The sequence below is a fragment of the Hyperoodon ampullatus genome, assembly GCF_949752795.1.
Source record: "Hyperoodon ampullatus genome assembly, chromosome: 6".
NCBI lineage: Eukaryota > Metazoa > Chordata > Mammalia > Artiodactyla > Ziphiidae > Hyperoodon > Hyperoodon ampullatus.
This window is the reverse complement of record NC_136919.1, coordinates 80,665,958-80,693,892: the sequence shown is the minus strand read 5'-3', so window position 1 is coordinate 80,693,892 and position 27,935 is coordinate 80,665,958. Positions and strand designations below refer to the sequence as shown.

At 38.2% G+C, this 27,935-nt stretch overlaps 1 protein-coding gene across 1 annotated transcript in view; it reads left to right on the top strand.

Moving 5' to 3' along the window:
• Nucleotides 1-3,619: 3,619 nt before the first annotated feature.
• Nucleotides 3,620-27,935, top strand: part of ALDH1A1 (aldehyde dehydrogenase 1 family member A1) — a gene marked incomplete at both ends in the record, with an annotated part of 54,235 nt that continues 29,919 nt past the window's right edge. The window contains 2 exons of the mRNA XM_079707168.1: nucleotides 3,620-3,685; nucleotides 22,582-22,686. Coding sequence (XP_079563294.1) covers nucleotides 3,620-3,685; nucleotides 22,582-22,686 — 171 coding nt within the window. The remainder of the gene's footprint in view (nucleotides 3,686-22,581; nucleotides 22,687-27,935) is intronic.

Sequence of the window (27,935 nt, the reverse complement as noted above, 5' to 3'; positions counted from 1 at the left end):
ACAGGACAAAGAGAAAGCAATGATAGGATATGTGAGGAGCAGGGGAAATCAGAGGTAAAAAAATACCGCCAATTGGAAAAGACTGTCAGATGAACAGAAATTAGCCCACAAACATGTATGTTCACATACTCGAATTCTCTTTCCACCTCCATTTTTAACAGCAACTTGCCAACTGAGCACATATTCTCTCATCACATACAAGATCCACTTTTTCCAAATTATTAAAACCCAAATAGGCACATAAGCCCATGTGGTGTCTGTTGAAATTGCAGTGATCAAAAGCAAAGGGACATATCCATTGTTGGGTTAACCACCCAGCAGACTCACCCAGTCATGCTGAAGGTGACAATGAAGTGTCGGGGATGGCAGATGTCACTGAGCAAAAGAAGTTCAACAAATTGATCCTGGATTTTTTTTTTTTTTTTTTTTTTGCGGTACGCGGGCCTCTCACTGTTGCGGCCTCTCCCGTTGCGGAGCACAGGCTCCGGATGCGCAGGCTCAGCGGCCATGGCTCACGGGCCCAGCCGCTCCGCGGCATATGGGATCCTCCCAGACCGGGGCACGAACCCGTATCCCCTGCATCAGCAGGCGGACTCTCAACCACTGCGCCACCAGGGAGGCCCTGATCCTGGATTTTGAAATCAGAAAATGTGAAAATCAGCTATTTTTTATTTTACCATACAATTAAGTTTGTTAAATACAAATGGTTTTTATTTCAATTCCTCATGTGGGTGGGAGAAGGTTAGGCTCCATTAGCTTTTCAGTGACTAAGGCTTGAATGGAGTTTTAGAGAGATTCCTTATAAAATGAGACAGCAATTTCAGCAATGGTTGAAGACCTGGACTATATATTTCTTGGTATAATGACAGCTTTCACAAAGGACTGGAAGAAGTCAGATTCAAAATAAAAATAAATTATGCTCCTCTCCCCATCCGCCCACTGCCGTGTGTGTGTGTGTGTGTGTGTGTGTGTGTGTGTGTGTGTGCGTGTATGTGTAACTTAACTTGTCCCTACGAAAGAAAGGAAGATTAAACATCCTTCATCTATTAATCCCAAATTCAAGTTCCAGCCCCTCCTCTGCTGCATAATCCTGGCAAAATATACAAATATATATTGTATATAAAAATATACACGATTGGGTCCAGTCTTGAAGTGGGGCTTCTTGGGCCCTGTGTTCTCACCAAAGCCACTTTGTAAGGGAGGAAAGTGATCTCCTATGCCTTTTACCCATGCAACCACTCCTAAGAATGTACTATTCTACAAGACAAATTCCAGGGGCAGGATGATACTTACTTCAGAAATAGAGGTCTCAGGGCCTGTGGTTTCTGGACAGAAGAGATCTGCCCTTCAAGTAAGATTAAGGTTGGAGAGTTCCTGATACTCTAATTGCAATGCTTTACTCATAGAAGATACTTGGTAAATATTTGTTAAAATTTAATGTGCAGGTGTGGTAACCTGTTTCCAAAGCTGTTCCTTTTACCTACATTCAGTAATATCTGGCATAAAGGGACTTGTTCTTATGTAATTATTCAAAGAATATGATTAAGGATGAGCATAAAATATTGAGATGACACCAAATGTATTATGAAGCTTTGAGCTTTCACTGCCTGGACAAGTGTTTGACTCCACAAACACCTGCAAAGCTGAGAGAAGAAGAAAGTAGCAAAACACAGCTGTCTGGGCCTGGCCAGAGCACCACTCTGCAAGTTATGTAACAGCTATTGTGTAATTGTGCATTTAATTCGAAACACATTTTTAAGAGAGAAAACAATTAGATTTTCCAAAAAGAATGAAATTGAGAGTGAGAGAAAGAAAGCAAGAGAGAGACAAAAATGATGAAATAGCACAGAAGTTTCTATCTGGTCTTCAAGAGTGAAGCACAGGGAAGGCAAGGACCTTGGGGATGGTTCTCTTAGAATCTAGGGGCCTGCCTACGAGTCAAACCTGGCCTGCCTCCTGTTTTTGTAAATAAAATTGTATTGCAAAACACCCTACACCCCTTAAGGTATTGATTGCCTGTAGTTTGTTTCATGCAGGGTTGAGTAAGTTACAACAGAAACTATCTGGCCTAGAAAGTGGAAAATATTATCTCTTTACAGAAAAAGTTTGCTGACCCCCATCTTAGGTGAATAAAAGGCTAAGCTTGAGTGCCTGTGAGGACTGACTACTCACTTAGAGAACCAACACAGCCAATTCTCAAGCCCATCTGGGAATTCTCTTATGGAGAGGAGGGCAAGGAGAATAAATTGGAACGAGAGCCAGGGTTTTAGTGTCCGACTGGCCTGAAATGAAATTCAGGCCAGTGAAATTCTTGTACATATTAGATTTGTGTTCATAAGCAAGCTACTTACTGTATGTCTGTAAAATGGGAAACCCAGTGAGGAAGGAAAGAGAAAGTAAGGCTTCTGCACCTGATTTGGAGTAACTACTCAATAAGCCTTAGCTTCCCTACTTAAATCTCATATTTGGGGGAGCTGGCATTTTTCACTGGAAAAAATAATTGTTGTTCTTAATTCTTAGTAACCAGTTAAGAGCATCCAAAGTTTTCCATCTTGTTCTGACTCTAGCTTTTGCTAGAGTTTCAATAAAATAAACTATTGTACTTAAAATGGGAGTAGTACAGTTAAAAATTGTCCTTTTTGAAAGTTCCCAACTTGAAACATTAATTTCATTTAAAGAACTTGTATTACTTGGGAGTCCTGTTTAAATTCACTCTTGGTACAATTAATTGCCTGCATCAATGATTGATAAATACCAGCCAACTTCCAAAACCAGAGGTTACTTTCATTTTAAATGAGTTTTAGCAGACGATATTGCCGTATTGCTATTGTGGTGACTGTGTGACAGCACAGTCCGAGTTCTCTAAAACAATCCTGCTAACTTTTCTGTTCCCACATATAAAAGATAATTTAGATAAAGGTAATTTAAATAAAGATAAAGATAATTTAAATAAATTTAGAGCTCCTGAAATCCTAGTAGTTCTACTTACCAAGCACTGAAAATACATTTGATTGGTATGATTTTTTATAAGCTGACTTGGGGTAGGGTCTCTATAGAGGGCTTTTCTTCCACAAACAGCACCCTGCTTTTCTGAGACATGGACTGATTCTCTGACTGCCCTGTCCTAAAGATACCTGGCCAGGGTCCTCGACTCACCAGCCTCTGCTGAGAACAAGTGCCCTTTGAGATTATTTTTCAATCCTCGAATTCTCTGATTCCAAGTCTGTCAGAGAACAGAAAGTTTCACAGCAGCATAAAAAGCATGAAAAGCCAAAAAAATAATAACTGGCCTTAGTGGCCAGAGCAGCTGTGCTTCATACCCTTATCACAGGTTTCGGCTTTGTAAATTAATTCGTCTGCAAATAGTGCCCTCTCTCCAGATGCAGCTTCAATGCTGTAGCACTGGTTTCTTAAGGATTTAAGTTTAAAGTCAAGGGCTTCCTGCCCTAGGTGTTACAAATAAGTAGTGTCGTTTTCTTTTTGCTCCCAGTTTGTTCATCCAATCATATCCCAGTATGCAAATAAACCTTAGCCCATGCAGATAAAAAGGAACAAATAAAGCCAAGTGCTCTATCAGAACCAAATCGCTGAGCCTGTCACCTGTGTTCCAGGAGCTGAAATGTCGTCCTCAGCCATACCAGATGTACCTGTCCCACTCACCAATTTGAAGTTTCAATATACTAAGGTTAGTACAACTTCTATTTGCTGCTTTGCCTCAGTTTTATAAAAACTACGTTTATTTAAAGCATAAAAGGTCAATTTAAGTAAACTTGTGTAAAGAGCCCTTTGCAAATATAAAAATAAAAGGCTTGCAAAATGCCAGTCTGGGTTTAGTGTCTTGATCAAATAATGAATTCTAAATTGTATCAGGCAACTTTTCATAAATTTATTTCTTAAAACATTTCTGAGTGAAAGGAATTCTCTTCGTTGTAAAAGGTTCTTGCGCCAGGATTCAGGGGACTTTACTAAGCAGTTCTATTAACTTTCAGCAGAGCCTAGCACGTGTGGTAAGAGAGGCAAATATTTACTAGAGAAACTTACTGGAAACAGACAAAAAAAATGGGACTGTTTTTTAAAAAAGGAAAAAAAAGAGAGAGAGAGAGAGAAACAGAGCATAGTGAAGTAACATGATTTTTATATATGTCAAATGAGTGTCAAAATTGAAAGACCTCAGTCTGATAATTGGATGAAGAAAACTCCAGTTACAAAAAAAATTCATGGGACTTGCATTATTTAGCATATTTGGGGAAAGAAAGCATTCTTATTTATTTCTTCAGCCAAATTCGCTGCCATTGGAGCCAGTATGTAATTGTTAGCTGATAAATATTTACAGAAACAAGAGCAGGAGCCAGACCCAGATTTAAAAATCCACAGCTAGAGAGAAGGAGGAAATGGATCCTATTTGAGTCGATCAGGAGTATCTCTGAACTTTGCCTGTTTCACACTGTTACATTCCTGCTTTCTAGTCAGAGCCTAGAACTCCCAGAAAAACAACTACAACAAACAAAACCAATCTAACCAAAAGCATTTAAAAAGTGAGCTTGTGGTGTGATGCAGAAAGGAAGGTAAGAAAGGAACTATTCCCACTCAGTGTGAGCCATTTTCCTGTCTGAATTAACCAATGAAAAACCAAGAGCATTATATGTTAATGATAAAGTCCTGCTATTATTAAATTGTTTCCTTACTTGTGACCACGGATGCTTTTGAAATCCTAAAGTCTGTTACATTTTCATTTTCATAAGCATAACAAATGAGGAAGTTGTTCAGCTGACTGCCTATTTTCCATAGGAAAGTGTCTGAAGAGATGAGATTGTGCCTTTAACATGGTTGACCAACAGCTACAAAGTGTATTAAAGTATTATTTTCACAAGGTTTTATTAAAAGGGAAAATATTTTTTGTCGGTTTGATTTTATCCCAAATGGGAATATGAAAAATGCGATGACACTATACCCTCCAAAAATTGTGCACTTGGCTAAGTTATGCCCAAAAGATAAGAAGACTCCAGTTTTGCCAACTTTCTTAACTCTGTTTGTCATTCACAAGAAATTTCGATCCAAAGTAAGTACATTTAAAAATGCATTCATTTCATAAAGATCAAAACCATTGGCAATGATTAAATTATACCCTTACTATTATAGGAGTCTTTTTTTTTTTTCCCCCTATACTACCTGGGAAGATATTTTGGTAGTCTGCATGTCACTTTTTTTGAAAATCTGGTTTGCACAAGTTTGCAGTCTTCCTTATACGTGAATCTCCAGGGACATCTAGTCTGAAATATTCTTTCTACTGAATTAAGCTTCATTTAGTAGTTATTAATTAAACATGTGAGAAACAGTAGTAGACAAATGAGATGGTCCTTAAAATCTAACATACAAACCCAGATCTAGTGATTCTTTAACACATAGAGATGATTTTAAGATTAAAGTCTCCTGTTCACTTAAAAGTCATTACACAAGAACACCCTCTAGGGAAACTAACTGACCTTCGTGTTCAAAAGGAAGCAAGATTCCAAGAGCAGGAATTTACTCTTGCATATAAGAACTTTTCTGGGTAAAAATGCCCAGTGCAAGTCAGTGAATTTTGATTGCTCACACATCTTCTCTACAAATCTGTTCTGCTCAGATACCATTTTATTGTCTGATTTATTGGTTACAGCATTTTCACACTTGGGAGGACACCAGTTATGTATGTAATTAAATCTAAATGGGTGAGCTTTTTCAAATGCCTTTGCATTTTCTTTTTACTGTGCCTCACTGAAGAATTGTATTGGATTTGCACTTGCAAGAGGAGTTGGAAAATGATGGTTATTAACTAAGTTTCCTGGTTGCAAACCAAATAAGCAAGTATTTTATAGTGTCTGAGAAATTACCTTCTATAGCTAGCCCCTAAACTCTATTATTTTTCTCCCACTGTTTTAGTGTCCGTCTTATTATCGCTAGAATATATTGGTCATTGGGGCAAGGCAGAGGGAAGAGACAAGCAAAATTGAGTAACCAAAAACTATTACAACTACGGGAGAAGAACTACACGCCCTCTCAAGCTTGAGACTGCCTCTCATCCAAACAAAAGGCATCGTTGTCTCTTATGATTTATTTTCTAGTACAGTCAGTTTAATTTTTTAAGGTGCGTAAAACAGAGATCAGAGTTTAAGAAATACTTTCTAAAATGATACCAAAGTTTTTAGAACTTAAAACCTCAATAACATCATTATAAATGCACATAAACTCAGATTTCATCTCTATTCTCATTTTCCCCCTTTCCAATTCTAAACAAACCCTACATCTGCCAACTCATCTGTTTTGCTGAGCTTTTAAATGATGAGGTTCTTTGGAAATTATGTGATCTTTGGGCAAACTACATTACCTCTCTCTGCCTTGGTTTCCTTACATGGAAAATAGGAATTCCTAAGGTGGAAAAAAGCATTAAATGAATTTAATGCATTTAAGGCACTTGAAATAGTGCTTGGCACATGGGAAGTGATCGATTAACATTAGCTATCCTAGTCCTATTTATTTTTCTGAATTCCGTCCAATTTTCCAGAGCCTTGTTTTACTCAGCCTTTCCTAGACCTGTTTCCCACAAGTGTCCCTCTCATCTCATTCTCTTTTCCAAGGCTTTCTGTCACTCTTTCTTGCACAGTCATGCCCCACCTGACAGGACCGCATTGGAGTGAAGTTCCAGGGGTTGATCTGAGATTTCAGGGATCAAGAACTTTCTCTTACAGGATTTGGTAAATTTGTTTTCCATTCTCCCTTCATAACACTGTTTTCTACCTTAAAAGACAAATAGAAAATTCAAGAAGAAAGCTTTCTCAGACAGGATTCAAACCCCAAAATATTTAACTTGACTCTTAAATGTAACTCATTGAATAATGATTTATTCATGCTAGAAAAGATCTTCATCAGCTAATGACATTTCACACACACACCCCCCACCACACACAGAGGAAATACCATAGTTAAGTTTCATTGTGTTTACTCTGTGCCAATGACTGTTTCAGTCCTTTAAATGATTTTATTTACTCCTTACAATAACCCTATGAGGACGTTACTATTCCTGTTTTGTAGATGAGGACACTGAAGAACAGAGTGGCTAAGTAACTTGGCTTAAGTTACACAGCTAGTAAATGACAAAGCTAGACTTGGAATGCTGGCAGTCTCAGCCCTCACACCAACAAGTGACTTGACTAAGACCAATATCACTACTTTGGGACATGGCGTTGCTGACATCCTATTCTATCTTTATTCTGTCTTTCATTTGTCCATTCCTGATTACTGGAGGGGACATGCCCATGAGCCTTTCCAGCTGTTGCTCTGCTGTTCCCAGGCCAACAGGAGGAAGTTTGCCACCAACTTAGAAAAAGAGGAGAACAATAAGAAAGGTTGGAAATAAACAGACTCTCTGCTTTGATTGAAAAGGCGGCCTTTGGGCTGGGAGAGACCATGATGCAGAGGACTTTGACATAGGTGTGCAATTTCTACGTGGACTGCATTTCTTCAACCCATAGGGAATAATACATTTTGGTTAGAGGAGGAGATATTTTCCTAGATTTCTGGTATTACTGTTTAACCCATGTGGGTTAAAGATATATTTTTGATAAAGAAGAGTTATGAATCATTGAATACTATGTGCTAGGCACAATCTGAAGTGTTATTTTTCCCCTACTATTATCTCCTTTTAAATTCTTACAACAAACAAATTCAGGCCACATGCAGTTCCAAATACTCCACTCTCTTCACTCATTTCTCCCTTTTTCCCTTCCTCTCTCCCATTTTACCTCCCTTTATTTAACAGATCATTGAATGACTGTTCTGTGCTAGGTCTTATGATATAAGAAAGCTAGTATGATGCTTGCCTCATGGAGCTTATATTCCTGCAGGGTGTGGGGTGGGAAGGAAGGAAGCAAGTAAGTCAATACTTTAATCACAAATTGTGGTAAATGCTAAAAAGAAGAAAACAAAGCTGAGACAATATGAGGGGAAGAGCTTACTTTGGATGAGGTATCAGGGAAGGGGGAACCTGAGGGATGCAGAGCATAAGGTGGCCATGGAAAGTGGGGAAACAAAGATTCCGAGGTAATAACACGTGCAGGGACGTCTGCGGACAAGAGTTTGGTATATTCAAAGAACTATCAACAGGCAAACATAGCTGGAATAAAGTGAGGAAGAGAGAGCATGGATGAGATAAGACTTGAGATGGAGGCTCCAGCCAGACTGCCTGATGGATTTCATTTGAGGGAAACCACTGAGGGGTGCTTAAAACAGGACAGGACTTATGTTGAAGACAAAGACGATTGTGCCGTGGCACTGCTTTCATTTGGGAAATCTTTTTAAGTCCCCTATGACTGAAGCAATATTTTGTTTGCTTTTGGCTTGGAAGCAGTTGAACAAATAGCTGGATGGCTGCAAGGTGCAGTGGCTTAACAAGATAAACCCGGCTTCAATTTCTAGCTCTTCTACTTATTTAATGATATGACCTTGGCCAAGCTTCTAATCTCCTTGAGTTTCAGTTCCCTTGTCTGTAAATTGGGAATAATAATGACTACCTTGGAAAGTGGCTGTGAGAATTAAGTGAGGTAATTTGTGGAAAGTGCCCAGCACTTATTAGCTCCTTGGTCCAGGTTCTCTTTAACCCTCTCCTTCCCAAGATGACTCCTAGAATTCTAAAAATTTTCAGTTGCCAATTTAAGTGGAACAAATACTTGCACTGCTTGTCAAAGTTCAAAACTACTTTCATCTGCTGGTCTCATTTGAAGTTCATAATTAACCACCGGAAAGGAACTAGGGAAGATGTTACTTGTGACCCATTTTAGAGCTGAGGGACCTGAGCTCAGCTTAAGTGACTTGCCCAAGGTCACACAGTTTTTAAGAGGCAAGCACAGAATGAACTGGATTCTGAATCTTATTTCAGATCTGACTCTTTTCCACATGATTTCATATTTTTCCTAAATACTAAAAATAGTATTTGAATCTCACTGGATCATCTCTAACAAATGCTTTTGCACCTGTTATTTAATTTGTATCATTCATTCCTTTTTCCGATAGAGAGAATGGAAATTTGGATGATAAGAGAAGAGAGATGATTTGGACACTAGATCCCTAAACACGTGGACTAATAGAAAGAAGATACTCTAGAGCAGTATATCTCAAATTTGACTGTGTAAGTGCCTCACTTAGAGACCATGTTGAAATGCAGATTTGATGCTGTAGGTATGAGGTGAGGTATGGAATTCTGCATCTCTAACAGACTTAAAGGTTTTGCTAATGCTACTCAAAGCATGGTCCATTGACCAGCAGCAACTGTCTAAAAGTTTTGGGTCAGCCTTATAACTTACCTACAGTGATCACCATCTAATTACTTAGGGACTTGACTTCCTATTTCTCCCAGAAACTCACTCACACCCAGCCAGGTCAGAAGCACTTACTTTCTCTTTCAGTGCCTGAATCCAGCAAGAACTATATCATGGCCACAAACCAGTGATGAAACCAACTATTGATTTTGATCCTGGGAGATAAACATTCTCTAAGAATGCAATATTTTAGCTTATCTCTGAAGACAGTGTCTTGGCCAATTGTTTTGTTCTGTGGCACCTTCTTGGCTTCAAGAAAACCTAATCAACAAAATCCTAAAGTCAATAGTACACCCTAAAAGAGGGTGTTATTCCCATTTCATGAGGACTCTCAGGACTACAGGTGTTCACATGATTTCTTTAAACTGGACTTCACCTAATGGATTTGTCATTAACTACTTCTCAGACCAAGGGGGCAGGGTGAGAAAAACTCTCTTGAAGAGTATGGGAAACAACCCATTTGAAGAGCAACCTAAAGTTAGATTAGTGCCTCTGAAATGGCATGGGTAATCTATGGGATGATATAATCCAGATCAGCCAAAAAGAACCCTCATGGGAATACAGGCATTGATAAAATGGCCATAAACCTGTCTCAGAGTAGCAATTAGATGGTTTGGGGGGAGTGGTGGTGGTGGTGGTTTGTGTTTTCATAATGCTATTATAATTGTGGTCAAGCCCATTACACATTTACCAGATTTAAGTGGCAACATAGAGCCATGTTCAAAAGAACAGGAGCAATAATTGCTTCATAATCAAACATTTAATTAAGAGCCACTGCTAATCTACAAATCAGAAAAGTAAATATTTGTGTAAACTGGATTTCATCACACTGATTTATCTGGAGTATACACACGTGCATATGTATGTGTGTGTGTGTGTGTGTGTCTGTCTGTCAAAAGTTCCCACAAACACTGGCATTGCTTGCAAGGTATAGAGTGTTGCTAATATTTGATTTCTGATGTTATCTCTACCTGATGCCTTTATTGTAATGTTGGAATTATTAATGTATATTTCTTGGCTGGGGGTCTGCACAAACAGCACAGTTCTTAAAATTTTGCCTGAACAGATACCTCCCTCACCCAGATCCCATTAACTATTTCCACTGCTCTCCCAATACTTTTTCAGAAGTCAAAGGAATGCAAATATCAAACAACTGAATTATGCTCTCCATTTGGCACTTTCTTCAGAAGGAAGAAGGCTTATATGCGAGCAATTATCTTATTGGGTCTTGATAATTGTTAAATATTAAATACATACAGAACTTTCTAGTGCTTCTGCATCTTACCTCTTTGATATAGGGTATATATGATGTATGGAAATTATCGACGAGTGTTTTTGTCATTTATGGGACAATATGAAGTTGTGGCTCAAAACAGAAATGCTTTAGCATCTTTTCTTTTCCCCTAATTGAATTGAAAAGGCTGAAAGGTTTTTCAAAGAACAAGAAAGAATATACACTCATGTTACTGAACTCAGACTATAATATAAAACAGAAATGAAAGGAAAATTTTATTTCTCCTACTTTTCTTTTGGTCACCCCCTCATTTTGTTTTCATTCTTTTGACTGCAGTTAAGTATTTTCTTCCCATCTGTTATTTCCTCCTTCATTTCCTTTTAGACATTTTTACTTTGAGTCTCAACATTTTGCTTTGCAGCCTCAGGTTTGGGTTAAAAGTAGTTGCTAGAGACCTAGCTTTGATTCTTTTAAATGTTTAACACCTGACTTTTGTTCAGTCTCTCTCTCTCTTATTATTGAACCCCCATCTTGTTCTTTCTCCCTGCCCCCACTCCCCACCCTCAGGGTCTGTGGTGCTTTTTAGGTTCCTAATGCTGAGAAAAATTTACACATTTACAGCATCCATCACTTCCTATACGTTTACAACAGTACCCATCACTTCACATGCCCGAGACCCAGGCTCTCAGGTTTGGAATTTCACACAGGTGACATAAAATGGAGAATCTCATCAAACTTCCTCACTCTTGGCATGACTTAAAAGAAATTCTTTCTACATTGAAAATGTGAAATCTGTTAAAATCTCTCTGCCACCAAGAAAGCACTGGCTTCTCTTACAGCATCTGGAGCCGCTGGCCAGGTTGTAGTCCTACAGAGATAATGTGAATTTAGGGCTCCCCGAGGGACTGTTAGAGGGTGCCAACACGTTCCAAAAATCTCATATCAGCAGATAAGGCTAATAGGTTTTATTTGCCTATTAGTCAAACCTAACTTGATCTAAGCCAGACATATTTTGAAGAAAGTGCTTGTTTATTTAGAATTGTAGCTTTATACTAAACACACTAAGATATAATAACTTTTCCTCAGGAAAGCCTTTTTTTCCTTCAAAATTATGATTTATTGTTGGATACTAAACTACATTCAGGAAACAGCCACTTTTTTTAATCAAAGGTCATGTAATGCATCTCTTACAATCTGACATATCTAAAATTCAAAGAGTAAAAATCAATTTTTAAGTTGCTTCAACATTTCCATTGATTGTTTCCCCAAATAAGAAGCACTTGAAGTTTAAGAGTATGAATAGGCATCTATAATTTCCCATCAATATTGTGAACTTTGAGTCTACTGCACATATATATTATTCAAAAGTATCCTGAGTCCAAAATTCATAATTAGAATATAGTTAACATAATGGTTAAATAGGATCCAATAATTTTTTTTTACTTTTATAGCACGATCCTTTCCCCCCTAAACTTGCTAAAGGCAAATAGCAAATGGAAAATGAGGTTGTAACCATGATAGATCATTTCAACAGGCCTCAAACAGGTTTCATAATCATTATAATAAACATTCATTAACCTACACATCTCCATATAACCATTTTATATAACTACAGGAAGGATGGTTATTCAAAAACATTCAGTCACACAGTTAGCTGGAAGGCAAATATAAACCCAATAAAATTAAAACAGAAAAAAAGATGATTAAGACAGTCCCTATCAATAACTTCTCCACAGCTCAGGGGAAGAAAAAGATGGTACAATGCTTGCCTCTCATCTCATTACCTGTGCTGAGTTTTGTTTTTACGCTGCAAGGCCGCTGTTTGGGGGAGATTGTGTATCATTCATAATTTGCAGACTATACTGCTATGTCATTCTCCTCTAAAGCCTTAAGACGTCATGCCTGGAATGTTAGAATGGTCTCCAGGCAAATCCCCTGGACTGTTTGTGCTCCTCAAATCCATTTTGGGTACATTAAAATCAATATTCCTAAAACATCCATGTGATCCTGTCACTCCTTTATGACATCCAGAATAGAGTCACTCAGGTATTAAGATCCACCATAAACTGGCTTCATTTTCACTGCTGGAACTTATCTAAGACTTGTTTGCACTGGAACTCTCTGCTTGGGGCTGATCTCTCTACTGTGTTCCAAACACCCCAAGAGGGTTCCCTCCTTCTGCTCCCTGTTTTCCCTTTTTTCTACCAATCCTATCTTCCAAATTGCATTCTTCCAGCCCATGGTCCTCTCTTCCATGAGTTTCACTCTGCAATTTACTGACCAAAGCACTGCTTGGGTCATTGTACTCCACAATCTTTAATTCTTTACTGGCTGATCTTGATATAAATATACTCTCCTCTTAGATCATAAACCACTTGGAAGCAGGGGCCATAGCTCACTCATCTTCCATGTTTCCATATGACCTTACAGAGTATTTCTCAGCTATCTACACATTATTTGACAAACACTTTTCTGATAAAAGAAAGTGACCATTTGGGATTATGTGAGTATAAGCACAAGTTCAAACAAAAATTAAGTTCACTGTGTTTTCCTTTATTAAAGGTTAAAACTGAATAATGCAGAGTAGTTGCTGGTAATTTGGGATCATCTACAACTGATCTCTTCAGTTGCCTGGAGGCTGACAGATAAATTTGTGTTCCTACTTTAATGCTCATTTACAAAATATTCACTGGCTTTAATCTGAAAGGGGAGTTTTATGTACAGTTTAAATGCAAGAGCCTGATAATAAAAATAGGTGGTACATACATATTGTAATGGTTCTTTCACCAAAAGAGACTGTATGAAGGGATTAAAATAAGTTATAATATGTTGAGAGCGTATTATTGAAAAGTTGAAACCACAAATTATCAGGGTGAGAGGACTTAGGTGGGAGCTGGAAAGCTTCACCACAGGCCTATCAAAATATAATATATTCTGTCTCTTCTTTTTTATGAGAGTTTTGGTGAAACTATACTGTGGAAGGGTGGAATTCTGGGCGTATCTCTGACAGGGTGAGACTTTGTGCTCCCTTAGTTTAGAGGTATAAAGTTGGAGGAGGGGATACTATCTTTAGGGCAGAGAAGAGGCAGAATTAGACATCTGTGAGTGAATCTGAATCAAGTTTTGCAAGGCTGGCTCAAGAATCTAGAGCAAGTACCATGATGTCTTTAGTTTTCTGTTTATAATTTGATGAGCTGCTATGTAGACAGCTAGCTTTAATTCAAAACAGAACATAATAAGTAATTTAATAGTAGGATATTAAAATGCTATGTTAGGAAAGAGAAAAAAAGAGGTTAAATCCAATCGGACAGACCAGTGAAATCTTCATGAGGAAATGACATTTTAAAAGAGTTTGAAGTATGAGGAGAAGAAAAATAGTGAAACTTCAGTCTGAGGAACAGCATGAATCAAGGTATGGAGGAGAAAAAAATGCATGGTATTTGAGACAGTAGAATGAGGCTGAAATAAAGGGTAAATTGAGGAAAGAGTGGGATAAAAGGTTAGAAAAGGACAATGGGGCCAAACCATAAGACACCTCAAATGCCATGCTCAGTAGTTTGAGAATGGAGAACCACCTAAGTGTTCTGAGGAGGGGACAAAATTTGAACTGGCCTGGCTTAGGAAGGTTATGTTAACAGGGTAAAAATTAAATTTCAATTAGGCAGAGGTGGGGGCAGGGAGAACAGGGGAAAGCTTTTTTTTATGATCGTATAAAACATAGTGATACAAAAGGATGAGTAGGGATTTTGTGTGCCATTAACAGAAGAGGGAAAGTGTGTGTGCATGTAAGAGAGAGAGAATGCAAGAGCAAGTTTTAGAACCTTAGTTTGAGGTGAGAGCAGCATAAAGCTAGAGATGACAGTGAGCTGAACTTGGAACACTTAGATTGAGGTGCTTCCCAGCGATCCCATGCGGGGAAAAATAAGAGGTAAAGGCTAAAGACGCATGAAAGAGAATACTCTTTAATTACAGGATTCCATAAAATGTGTTTTTGATAGCTAGAATGCTGATTCACTCCAAGAGACGTTGAGCAAGTCAGTAGTTTTAATCTGAATTTATCTTTCTTCAAGTTGAACTAAGATGCCAATTTTTTTTTTTTTTTTGGAGGCTAATAGGAGTTTTATGCTCTTCGTCTGTATTCCATTACCCTATCAGAGAAACAAGGATTTTCTTGATACCTCTATCTTTCTCAAACCTCCATATATGTGTCTTTGGACATCTAGTCTCTTTATCTGAACTGCTTTGCACCCCTCCCCCTTTATTTATTCACGCCCACATCTTTTTCCTGTCAGTTCCAGGGTAGCACCACAATTCTTCTGAACGCCTCCAAATACATAGGTTATATTGGCAGGAACAGGCAAAGAAGGAGACTTATCCTTCCCCTTGTTTTTTAGCAAATCAAAATATCAGAGTGTACTCATGTGCAGAATATTATAGATCTTACCCATACGTAGCTACTGGATTCTAGGTTCTTTGATTCAATTTTAAGTTATTTATTTAAGGGTTCTTTACTGAGGTTAAGGTCGCTTGAGGACTGGGATTGTGTTGCACACCTTGGACACTTTGGCTAGGAATTTCTTATTATGAGGATAAACCAGAAAAACAGACAAACATAACTTTGTTCATCACATAAGTAGTACTTCTTAATTTGGCCTCATCAAATGTTTTTATTCTATGAAAAGATGAATATCAAAGCTCTATTAATTTCCATAATGAAATGCAAATTCAGGGCTGCAAAAGTTGAAACTCAGACTCTTTAAATGATGACATACTAACACTTCTTAACATTCTTATTTTTTTATTGTGTACAAAAAACAAAATTCCATTATTTTCTAGACCCTTCTGTTTCTTTAGATGCAGGTCTCTTTCTCATAGATAGCACTAAGAAATCTAGTACCTGATTTCAAATGAGGACAAATAATTTATTAGATAATCTTTTAAAAAGGAGAATGAAACCCTTATGCCTTTAAAAAGTCGATGAAAAAATGTCACTAGCCAATTTTTTTCTAAGCAATCTTCTTTTAAAATCCTCCCTCAGGCTACTTTCAAGACAGTAAAATAAAGGATCAGAAAATAGTCACTTATGATACCAAATCACCAGTAGCCCAAAATGAGCATGTTCAGAATCTGAAGTAGAAAATAGACAGTGATTCATAAAGATCAAGCCCACTCAAGCCTTCGCTCTTACCTCAAATTTATGGCTATTTCAGATAACAGCATCTTTTTCTAGATTGTCTTCTCCAGTCTGTATTTTCTATTCTTTAAGTGACCTCATATCTTAGTGAAATGTTAAAGTATTACCTTATCTTAGTGTGTGTATGTGTGCATGTGTGTGTGTGTATCTGTGAATGTGTGTGTAAAATGTCTTAAACAGCTAAAATATTCTTGGAGGGGGCAGGTAGGTGAGGTTGTAATATTGGCTTCACCTATGCATTCTGTAGTGCTTTAGTTTAAGTTTATAAAGAGTTTCCGAAATTTGCTGCATATTTAAATGCCTTTTTTAAAAATAGATCTTTATTGGAGTATAATTGCTTCATAATACCATGTTAGTTTCTATTGCACAAAAAAGCGAACCAGCCATATGCATACACAGGTCCCCATATCCCCTCCCCCTTGAGCTTCCCTCTCATCCTCCCTATGCCACCCCTTTAGGTCATCGCAAAGCACCGAGCTGATCTCCCTGTGCTATGCTGCTGCTTCCCACCAGCCAACTATTTTACATTTGGTAGAGTATATATGTCGATGCTACTCTCACTTCACCACCGCTTCACCCTCCCACCCCATGTCTTCAAGTCCATTCTCTATGTCTACCTCTTTATTCCTGCCCTGCAACTAAGTTCATCAGTACCATTTTTTTTTTTTTTTTAGATTCCATGTATATGTGTTAGCACATGGTATTTGTTTTTTTCTTTCTGACTTATTTCACTCTGCATGAGAGACTCTAGGTCCATCCACCTCACTACAAATAACTCAATTTTGTTTCTTGTTATGGCTAAGTAATATTCCATTGTATATATGTGCCACATCTTCTTTATCCATTCATCTGTTGATGGACATTTAGGTTGCTTCCATGTCATGGCTATTGTAAAGAGTGCTGCAGTGAACATTGTGGTGCATGTCTCTTTTTGAATTATGGTTTTCTCAGGGTATATGCCCAGTGGTGGGGTGCTGGGTCATATGGTAGTTCTATTTTTAGTTTTTTAAGGAACCTCCATACTGTTCTCCATAGTGGCTGTATCAATTTACATTCCCACCAACAGTGTAGGAGGGTTCCCTTTTCACCACACCCTTTCCAGCATTTATTGTTCCTAGGTTTTTTGATAATGGCCATTCTGACTGGCATGAGGTGATACCTCATTGTAGTTTTGATTTGCATTTCTCTATTAATTAGTGATGTTGAGCATTTTTTCATGTGCCTCTTGGCCATCTGTATCTTCCTTGGTCAAATGTCTGTTTAGGTCTTCCACCCATTTTTGGATTGGGTTGTTTGTCTTTTTGATATTGAGCTCCATGAGCTGTTTGTGTATTTTGGAGATTAATCCTTTGTCTGTTGATTCATTTGCAAATATTTTCTCCCATTCTGAGGGTTGTCTTTTCATCTTGTTTATGGTTTCCTTTGCTGTGCAAAGGCTTTTAAGTCCCATTTGTTTTTTTGTTTGTTTGTTTGTTTTCTGTCACTCTAGGAGGTGGGTCAAAAAAGATCTTGCTGTGGTTTATGTCAAAGAGTGTTTTCCCTATGTTTTCCTCTAAAAGTTTTATAGTGTCTGTTTTACATTTGAGTCTTTAATCCATTTGGAGTTTATTTTTGTGTATGGTGTTAGGGAGTGTTCTAATTTCATTCTTTTACATGTAGCTGTCCAGTTTTCCCAGCACCACTTATTGAAGAGGCTGTCTTTTCTCCACTGTATGCTCTTGCCTCCTTTCTTGTAAATTAGGTGCCTGTATGTTCGTGGGTTTATCTCTGGGCATTCTATCCTGTACTATTGACCTATATTTCTGTTTTTGTGCCAGTACCATACTGTCCTGATTACTGTAGCTTTGTGGTATAATTTGAAGTCAGGGAGGCTGATTCCTCCAACTCTGTTTTTCTTTCTCAAGATTGCTTTGGCTATTCGGGGTCTTTTGTGTTTCCATACGAATTGTAAGATTTTTTGTTCTAATTCTGTGGAGAATGCCACTGGTAGTTTGATAGGGATTGCATTGAATCTGTAGATTGCTTTGGGTAGTATACATATTTTCACGGTGTTGATTCTTCCAATCCAAGAACATGGTATATTTCTCCATCTGTTTATGTCATCTTTGATTCCTTTCATCAGTGTTTTATAGTTTTCTGAGTACAAGTCTTTTGCCTCCTTAGGTAGGTTTATTCCAAGGTATTTTATTCTTTTTGTTGCAATGGTAAATGGGAATGTTTACTTAATTTCTGAGTTTTTGTTGCTGGTATATAGGAAAGCCAGAGATTTCTGTGCCTTAATTTTGTATCCTACAACCTTACCAAATTCATTCATTAGTTCTAGTAGTTTTCTGGTGGCATCTTTAGGATTTTCCATGTATAGTATCATGTCTCCTGCAAACAGTGAAAACTTTACTTCTTCTTTTCCAATTGTATTCCTTTTATTTCTTTTTCTTCTCTGATTGCCATGGCTAGGACTTCCAAAACCTTGTTGAATAAGAGTGGTAAGAGTGGGCATACCTGTCTTATTCCTGATCTCAGTGGAAATGCTTTTAGTTTTTCACCATTGAGTATGATGCTTGCTGTGGGTTTGTCATATATGGCCTTTATTATGTTGAGGTAGTTTTCCTCTATGCCCACTATCTGGAGAGTTTTTATCATAAATGGGTGTTTTGTCAAAAGCTTTTTCTGCATCTATTGAGATGATCATATGATTTTTATTCTGCAGTTTGTTAATATGGTGTATCACACTGATTTGCATACATTGACAAATCCGTGCATCCCTGGGATAAATCCCACTTGATCATGGTGTATGATCCTTTTACTGTGTTTTTGGATTCTGTTTGCTAGTATTTTGTTGAGGATTTTTGCATCTACGTTCATCAGTGATATTGGTCTGTAGTTTTCTTTCTTTGTGACATCTTTGTCTGGTTTTGGTATCAGGGTGATGGTGGCTTTGTAGAATGAATTTGGGAGTGTTTCTCCCTCTGCAATTTGTTTGGAAGAGTTTGAGAAGGATCGGTGTTAGCTTTTCTCTAAGTGTTTGACAGAATTCGCCTGTGAAGCCATCTGGTCCTAGACTTTTGTTTGTTGGAAGATTTTAAATTATGGTCTCAATTTCATTACTTGTGATAGGTTGTTTATATTTTCTAATTCTTCCTGGTTCTGTCTTGGAAAATTGTACCTTTCCAAGAATTTGTCCATTTCTTTGTGGTTCTCCATTTTATTGGCATATAATTGTAGGTAGTAGTCTCTTATAAGCCTTTGTATTTCTGCAGTGCCAGTTGTGATTTCTCCTTTTTCATTTCTAATTTTAGTGATTTGCGTCCTCTCCCTTTTCTTCTTGATGAGTCTGGCTAAGGGTTTATCAATTTTGTTTATCTTCTCAAAGAACCAGCTTTTAGTTTTATTGATCTTTGTTACTGTTTTCTTCGTTTCTATTTCATTTATTTCTGCTCTGATCTTTATGATTTCTTTCCTTCTACTGACTTTGGGTTCTCTTTTTTCTTCTCTAGTGATTTAAATGTAGCATTAGATTGAGATTTTTCTTGTTTCTTGAGGTGAGATTGAATTGCTGTAAACTTCCCTCTTAGAACTGCCTTTGCTTCATCCCATAGGTTTTGGGTCTTCCTGTTTTTGTTGTCATTTGTTTCTATGTATTTCTTTGTTTCTTCTTTGATTTCCTCAGAGATCTCTTGATTATTTAGTAGCACACTGTTTAGCCTCCATGTATTTTTGTTTCTTACGGTTTTTTCCCTGTAATTGATTTCCAATCTTATAGCACTGTGGTCAGAATAGATGTTTGATACAATTTCAATTTTCTTAAATTTTCCGAGGCTTGATTTGTGACCCAAGATGTGATGTATCCTGGAGAATGTTTGTGTGCACTTGAGAAGAAAGAGTATTCTGTCACTTTTGGGTGGAATGTTCTATAAATATCAGATCTATCTGGTCTTGTGTCATTTAAAGCTTGTGTTTCCTTATTTATTTTCTGTTTGGATGATCTGTCCACTGGTGTAATTGGGGTGTTAAAGTCCCCTACTATTATTGTGTTACTGTTGATTTCTCCTTTCATGGTTGTTAGCATTTTATGTATTGAATTTCTCCTACGTTGGGTGCATAAACATTTATAATTGTTATATCTTCTTCTTGGATTGATCTTTTGATCATTATGTAGTGTCCCTCCTTACCTCTTGTAACAGTCTTTATTTTAAAGTCTATTTTATCTGATATGAGTATTGCTACTCCAGCTTTCTTTTGATTTCCATTTGCATGGAATATCTTTTTCCATCCCCTCACTTTCAGTCTGTATGTGTCCCTAGGTCTGAAGTGGGTCTCTTGTAGACAGCATATAGATGGGTCTTGTTTTTGTATCCATTCAGTGAGCCTGTGTCTTTTGGTTGGAGCATTTAATCCATTTACATTCAAGGTTATTACTGATATGTATGTTCCTATTACCATTTTCTTACTTGTTTTGGGTTTTTGTGGGTCTTGTTCTTCTCTTGTGTTTACTGCTTAGAGAAGTTTCTTTAGCATTTGTTGTAAAGCTGGTTTGGTGTTGCTGAATTCTCTTAGCTTTTGCTTGTCTGAAAAGCTTTTAACTTCTCCATCGAATCTGAATGACATCCTTGCTGGGTAATCTTGGTTGCAGGTTTTTCGCTTTCATCACTTTAAGTATATCCTGCCACTCCCTTCTGGCCTGCAGAGTTTCCACTGAAAAAATCAGCTGATAACCTCACGGGGATTCCCTTGTATGTTATTTTTTGGTTTTCTCTTGCTGCTTTTAATATTTTTTCTTTGAATTTAATTTTTGTTAGTTTGATTAATATGTGTCTTGGTGTGTTTTTCCTAGGGTTTATCCTGTATGGGACTCTCTGTGCTTCCTGGACTTGATTGACTATTTCCTTTCCCATGTTAGGGAATTTTTCCACTATAATCTCTTCAAATATTTTCTCAGACCCTTTCTTTTTCTCTTCTTCTTCTGGGACCCCTATAATTCAAATGTTGGTGCATTTAATGTTGTCCCAGAGGTCTCTGAGATTGTCTTCAATTCTTTTCATTCTTTTTTCTTTATTCTGCTCCTTGGCAGTTATTTCCACCATTTTGTCTTTCTGCTCACTTATTCATTCTTCTGCCTCAGTTATTCTGTTATTGATTCCTTCTAGTGTATTTTTCATTTCAGGTATTGTGTTGTTCATCTCTGTTTGTTTGTTCTTTAATTCTTCTAGATCTCTGTTAAACATTTCTTTTATTTTCTCAATCCATGCTTCCATTCTATTTCCGAGATTCTGAATTACCTTTACTATCATTACTCTGAATTCTTTTTCAGGTAGGTTGCCTCTTTCCTCTTTATTTATTTGTCTTGTAGGTTTTCGCCTTGCTCCTTCATCTGTGACATTATTTTGCCATCTCATCTTTTTTTTTTTTTTTTTTTATGAGTGGGATTGTGTTCCTGTTTTACTGGTTGTTTGGCCTGAGGCTTCCAACACTGGAGTTTGTAGGCTATTGAGTAGAGCTGGGTCTTGGTGCTGAGATGAGGACCTCTGTGAGACTTCACTCTGATGAATATATTTCCTGGGGTCTGAGGTTCTCTGTTAGTCCAGTGGTTTGGACTTGGAGCTCCCACTGCAGAAGCTTCCACCTGACCCCAGGATCCGTGAACCAAGATCCCTCAAGCCATGTGGGGTGGCAAAAAAAAAAAAAAACAACCCCAAAAATAACAAAGTAAAAAATAAAATTAGACTAGGAAACTAACAGATATGTTAGAAAGAATGTAAAAATAAAAATATAGATGAATCAACAACTGGAAGGTACATCAGTGCCACAATAGTAAAAAAGAGGAGGAGGGAAAAGAAAAAAAAGTGGGGGGGGGAGGCCTTGGCTGTGGAGGGTGGGGCCTAAGCAAGGGTGAGGTTTGGATGGTGGGTGGGGCCAATGCTCAGGACCCACAGGGCTGGAAAAGGCCCTGGGGGCATGGGAGGGTGGGGCTTAGGCTCAAGGAACAGAAGGGGCACAGGCGTGCCCCCACCCCTGGTCTCAGAGGGCAGGGGACCTCACCTGGGAGCCCAGCAGGCTTCCTGGGCTCGAGTGAGTGGGGCAAATGCCCTCCTCTCCTCTACTGCTCCTCTGGTCTGGGGTCTGGGAGGGCCCCTCCTGCCTGCCTCTCCTGATCTCCCCAAACCTCCCTCCTGTGCCCCCAAGGACACACATGGCCTGGAGGGGGCTTTGGAGGGCAGGGGATCAACCTAGGAGCTCAGCAGGCTCCCTGTGCCTGAGTGGGCCAGGCAATCTCCCTCTGCTCCTCTCCCGCTCTTCCCAGAGAGTCCCTCCCACCTGCCTCTCCTGATGTCCCCGGCCTAAGGGGCAACAATCCTGTCTGGCCTCCACTTCCCCTCCCCCCTCAGTCCCCCTACATCCTACCGGTTCACTCTGGGGTTCCTCCTGTCTCCTTGGGTGTCAGAGTCCCCCACCAGCAGCTGGCAGTCACCCTAGTTGTGGGGAGATGCCAACTCCATGTCTTCCCACACCGCCATCTTGACTCTGCCCTTAAATACCTTTTTTTGTTGTTGTTGTTGTTTTTTGTGTGTTTTTTTTTGCGGTATGCAGGCCTCTCACTGCTGTGGCCTCTCCCGTTGCGGAGCACAGGCTCCGGACGCACAGGCTCAGCGGCCATGGCTCACAGACCCAGCTGCTCCACGGCATGTGGGATCTTCCCGGACCGGGGCACGAACCCGTGTCCCCTCCATCAGCAGGCACTCTCAACCACTGTGCCACCAGGGAAGCCCTTAAATACCTTTTTATTTACCTTTTCTCCTTCTCTACAGATCTTCATAAACAATGAATGGCATAGTTCAGTGAGTGGCAAGAAATTTCCGGTCTTTAATCCTGCAACTGAGGAGAAACTGTGCGAGGTAGAAGAAGGAGATAAGGTAAGTTTTATAACACTAGTTCCATTTTATGCCACCATTCTGAGCTCCCAACCTCCTTCCATGTTCAAATAGACATGTCATGAAAACATGGTTTCCAGGTCATCTGGGGAAATGTTCTTGGTACATAATGGGTACTCACTTGTCATGCAATGATGATAAGCCTGTGCTTGTGCTTCTGGGTGTAGTGATTCTTTTCATATTATTTTCCTTGCTTTTCAATTGAAATAGTGTCTGTATTTATTGTACAAATAGACTGCATATGAAGTGAGTGGTCATACATTTAAAAAGCAGAGAAATCCTTTATTCATACAAAATTTTTTAAGTTGCAAAAGGAAACTAAAAAATCTTAATATAGGACTTTTGTAATGATACATTGCCAAGTTATTTCATTAAAAATCATTGAATTTATATTGATCAGTACCTTAAAAATTGAATTTTAAAGTGACTTAAATTGAATCACAAATTAAGTGTTGTTGCTTGCTAGCTAATAATACTAACAAAAATTAACTTTTATAATGATAATTTTTAATACAAATTAAAAAAAATTAATACACAAAGCAACCCTATATACTGCTGTTAGCCACTTTAACAAGTGATGATGAAACAGCAGAATGAAAAGGTTGAGTAATTTACTCAAGAAGATATTGCTAATAAATAATGAAATCAGCATTCAGCTGCTGTGCTTCTGTCCCCGGAGCCTGTGTCTGACAGGGCTACTGCCTTACCTTGTGATTATTATAAAAGAGAGGGTGATATTAAATAGGCCAGGGAGTGAAAAGAGTATAAAAGTCTTCAGAATTTTTATCTGAACACATACCTTAAAAAGCATATGGTCTAATTTGAAATGATTTTTCTAGTCTTTAGCTGTCCAGATGTTATCAAGCTTTTAATTTCTGTCATGTAAGATATAAAGAGGTAAAATATTTTGCTGCATGAAAAGACTACTTATTGGAAGATGAAGTCAGCAAAATCCAAGGATAAGACTACTTTCGACACTATGTTCAGTTCATGGTAGCAATCATGTGTTCCTGTCCTGTCTCCATTCTTTTGCTATCTTCTTCCCAATCAACTAATCTCAAGGTATTACACCTTGCAAACCTTTTTGAAAATAGTGATAGACCTGAGGGGCTCTTTGGGATTTAGGAAAGGCCCTGGATTCAGGTTGCAGTGTTATCAGAAGAAATAAGACCCATGCCTCGAAGGGCAAGGATGCAGAGTTTAGACAGAGGGGTCAACAGCTTGAGAAGTAGAGGCAACACAGAATGGAGACACATGTCACCTGCTTTCAGATTTCACTTTCTATATACCAGTGTTCACCCGTGCATAAATTCTTCAAGGGCTTCTCATTGCCTCTTGAGTGGGGGTGGGGGGGAACCTTTGTTTCTGGCTTCTATTTTTCCTCATCAATGTAAGAGTTCCAACCTTACAGTGCCCAGAACCATGCCCCAAACATTGTATGTTGATCGTTGCCTCTGGGTCACAGCCACAGTGCAGTCCTTGGGACCTAGTTCAAGTCACCATCTGTGGTAAGGGCACAGAAGTTCCACATTTGCATTTACCATTTACCCTCTTTGAGCTCCTGTTCCTTTTTGTGCAAAACAGGGAGACAGGAAAAACTTGGGGGAGCTTAAATAAGAAAATACGTAGTGTTTTAACAGTGCAAGGTATATAATGTAGCCTCAATCATTATATTATTACACTTTTTAAAGCCTTCTCTAACCTTCGCAGGTAGAATTGCTCTCTTCTATGTCATTACAGAACATCACTTATACTTATGTTCTAACCCTTGTGTTTTACTGCTTATTGGTTAATTTGTCTGAGACAATATGCTTCTTGTAGAGATTGACATTACATCTCACCTTTATGCCCATGGTATCTAACACCCTATAGATAATGGATAAATGAAATCATTTTCTCCTTCATCAAGCTTTGTTTCCATATACCTCATACACCTTACCTTAGGAATCTAGTACTAAAAGGACTACTGACTAAAGCAGTGATTATTGAAATTTTGGTTGCTTTAGAACTTCTTGGAAGGCTTGTTAAACATAGATCCCTGGACCCCACCCACCCTGAGTTTGTTTCAATAATTCTAGAGTGAGACCTGAGAATTTGCATTTCTGACAAATTCTTAGCTGATGCTGATGCTGCTGTTTGGGGTGAGGGTAGGGGAATACACTCTGAGAACTACTGAACTAATGTATTAAACTGTAAGTTGTATCTCCTCTCAGGTGTTAGCATTTAATAGGAAGCATGGGTTTTGACAGGTAAGAAAGTTGATGATTGGAAACTGTGCTATGATAATCACTCTGCATCTCTATGAAATGGCACAAGACCAAACTTAGGCAGAAAAATACTGATGATCCCTAGCAATGTGCTCTAAGAAACCCAGAACGCTGGGTCCTATTAGCCATTCCCAGAAATAAGAGAAAAATTGATTCTTCACATTCAATAAAGAAGAACAGTTTTTATCAGAGACTTCCAGAGGTCTACCCAGCATTACGTGACCTCAAATGTCCTTCTAGTTGCTTGAGCGGCTCTGACAACCCTGAAGAGGTGGGAAAAGCAATAAAGGACAAGATGAGGGCAGAGTTGAGCCCCTGACAGCTGCCTACACTTTCTCTCCAGAGGTATAAACGCCACTCAGGAGGGAGACTGCAGAACTGTGTGCAGTTTGCATTAACGAAAGAAAAAAACAATTCTTGCTGCTTTACCTCTTGGGCCTTGGACATCTTGCTTTGCCACTAGCTTCTGAGATTAGTTTCCTCAGTAAAACAAATCTGTGCCTGGAATTCCAGGTGAAATCTTGTCAGGCAATCTGAAGACTCTTCTTGGTATCATTGGTGAGATTTACCCTCTTCCTAAAGTGTAGTGAGGGAAAGCTGATGATCACACCTGAAGCTTTAGAAATATTTGATATCTATTTGTTCTCTGCTTATTGACAATTATTCCTGCTCTTAGTAGGGCAGAACTGTCTGTGCAAATGTGGTTTAAAAACATTCATTAAAGTCCAGCAAAGCTTCAAATCAGGTCACCATACTAATGGAGTTGGCTGGATACTTGATCTCTCAAGTTAGATTGTTTATGGTATAAACTGCCCATAGCAAGCAACTGTTTGCTTAAGATCCAGTGCTCTTGTCGTCATATTCTTTTATGAAATGATCTACCAGCATTTGCTTTAAAAGAATTATTGCTGTTCTCACAATTTTGCTGACAAATGTATAGTAACTTCCAACGTTGCTTAGTGAAAGGTACAAATCTAGTAAATTACATGGTCACAGTAAACCTAATATTCTGGAACTGACTCTTTAGATAATGAGCCAAGAGGTTTTAAGGATTTAATTGATGAGTAGAATGGAGCTAACAATGGGCTACATACCGCCTTTCAATGGTACTATAAAGAAAGGAGGAAGGGCAAGAACAAATGCAGGTTACAAAGAAAAGCACAGATGGGGGTGGGAACTGTTTTCTTTTCACTTCAGTGGCTCTTTTGGGCTATACTGACTAATCCCGAAAACTGCTTTTAATACTAAAGCATGACCTAACAAATAATTGGTGGGGATAAAAGTAAATGTCCATTAAAGTAAGTGCCTATGACAGGTGTAAAACTGGTCTGATAACTACTTTCTCCAAATCTGAACAAATTTAATATGGAAATGCACGGTCTGGGAGGGATGGAAGAGTTCAGTCCTTCCTTAATTTCATCTCTTCAACTTGTGGTCCCTTACTTCAAAAAAGGAACATTTTAAACACTATAAGGTAAAAGTATTATTGATGGTAGAAAATCTGAGTTAATGGTATCAAATTGTTTTCTAGTTAGTTAAAAAATTATGTCCTTGGAAATGCTAGTCCTGGGTTAAAAATCCAAGAAATAGTAGTCTTGGAATAAAAATAATAATAATAATAATTTACAAAATCCGCTTATGCCTAATAGTTTTGGTTAATGTAAAAGCTTTGTTATATAATGGAATCAATTAAGATACGAATTATTTTGTAAATATCAATATAAGAAAATTATTTATATAAGGAGCACCCTTATATAAAATCAATGTAACATAATGAGTTTATAAGATGCATAATAAACTTATTAAATATTTATAACCTGCCTATTGTAGACCCAAATAGTAAGAAGTATTATAGCTTATAATAGAGATAGCAGTGAGTATTCATTGCAAATGAGATCATTATCAGGATATCCTTGAAGAGCTATACAACTGGATTTTGGAGTCAGATTTAGGACTAAATTTTGGTTCTACTATCTGCTAGATTTCATGTCCTATAAAACGAGGTCTGTGATGCTTAACTACAGCAGTAACTGTGGGGTTATAAAGGGTTTAGCATAGTGGCAGGAACTTAGTAAGCTCTTAACTAGTAGCTATTATCAAACCGGATTAGTCTGGCAAGGGTTTAGGTAGGTTGTGATATTTGAGCTGGGTCTTAAAGAATATGTAGGATTTTGAAAGGTAAGGGGTGTGCTGGTAGAACATTCTAGGTGAGGAGAATTATAGGAGCAAAGGTGAGAAGTAGTTGGGTCAGATAGAGTAGAAAAAATGTGAGCACAAGTTTGAGTAGGTGAAGTGGGGCCCCAAAATGCTAGGCTTTGAAAAAATTAGAAAGAGAAGTCTGACCTAAGGACTGTGGGCAAAGGGGGCATTTGCAAATATTGGAAAGGGAAAGTGATAAGGTCAAATTATTTGAGGAAGATTAGCCTGGTAGCAATAGGCAAGACAGTTTGGGGAGAGAAGAAAATGGACTCAGGAAGGCTAGCAACAATATGAGATAATGACAGCCTAAAATAATACAGGGCAGTGAAAACTGAAAGGAAGGATTAAAACACACTACATCTGCTGATAGTTATTTTAAGGTTGTTTTGACTGCTCTGATTCCAATAGCACTTACTACCATTTAATGAACACTTAACATAATGTCTGTCACAGAAAATGTGTTTCAAGTGTCACCTTATTTAATCTTCAACACAACTCCATGAGGTACCTTATCCCTATTTTAAAGATAAGAAAACCAAAGGTGAGAGAAGTCATATCACAATATAGTTCACTTCAGAATATTTCTCATGGTTTATAATAATGATGTGATTATTTGGTTGTATGTTTCTCCCACACAATTGGAATTTTCAAAAGGCCAGTCTCTTTACTTCACTACTTTATCGTTAGCAGCCTGATGATAAGAATGCTACAGAATAGAGTGTTGAGCAAATCTTTAGATAGATGGATGAATGAATAGATGGATGC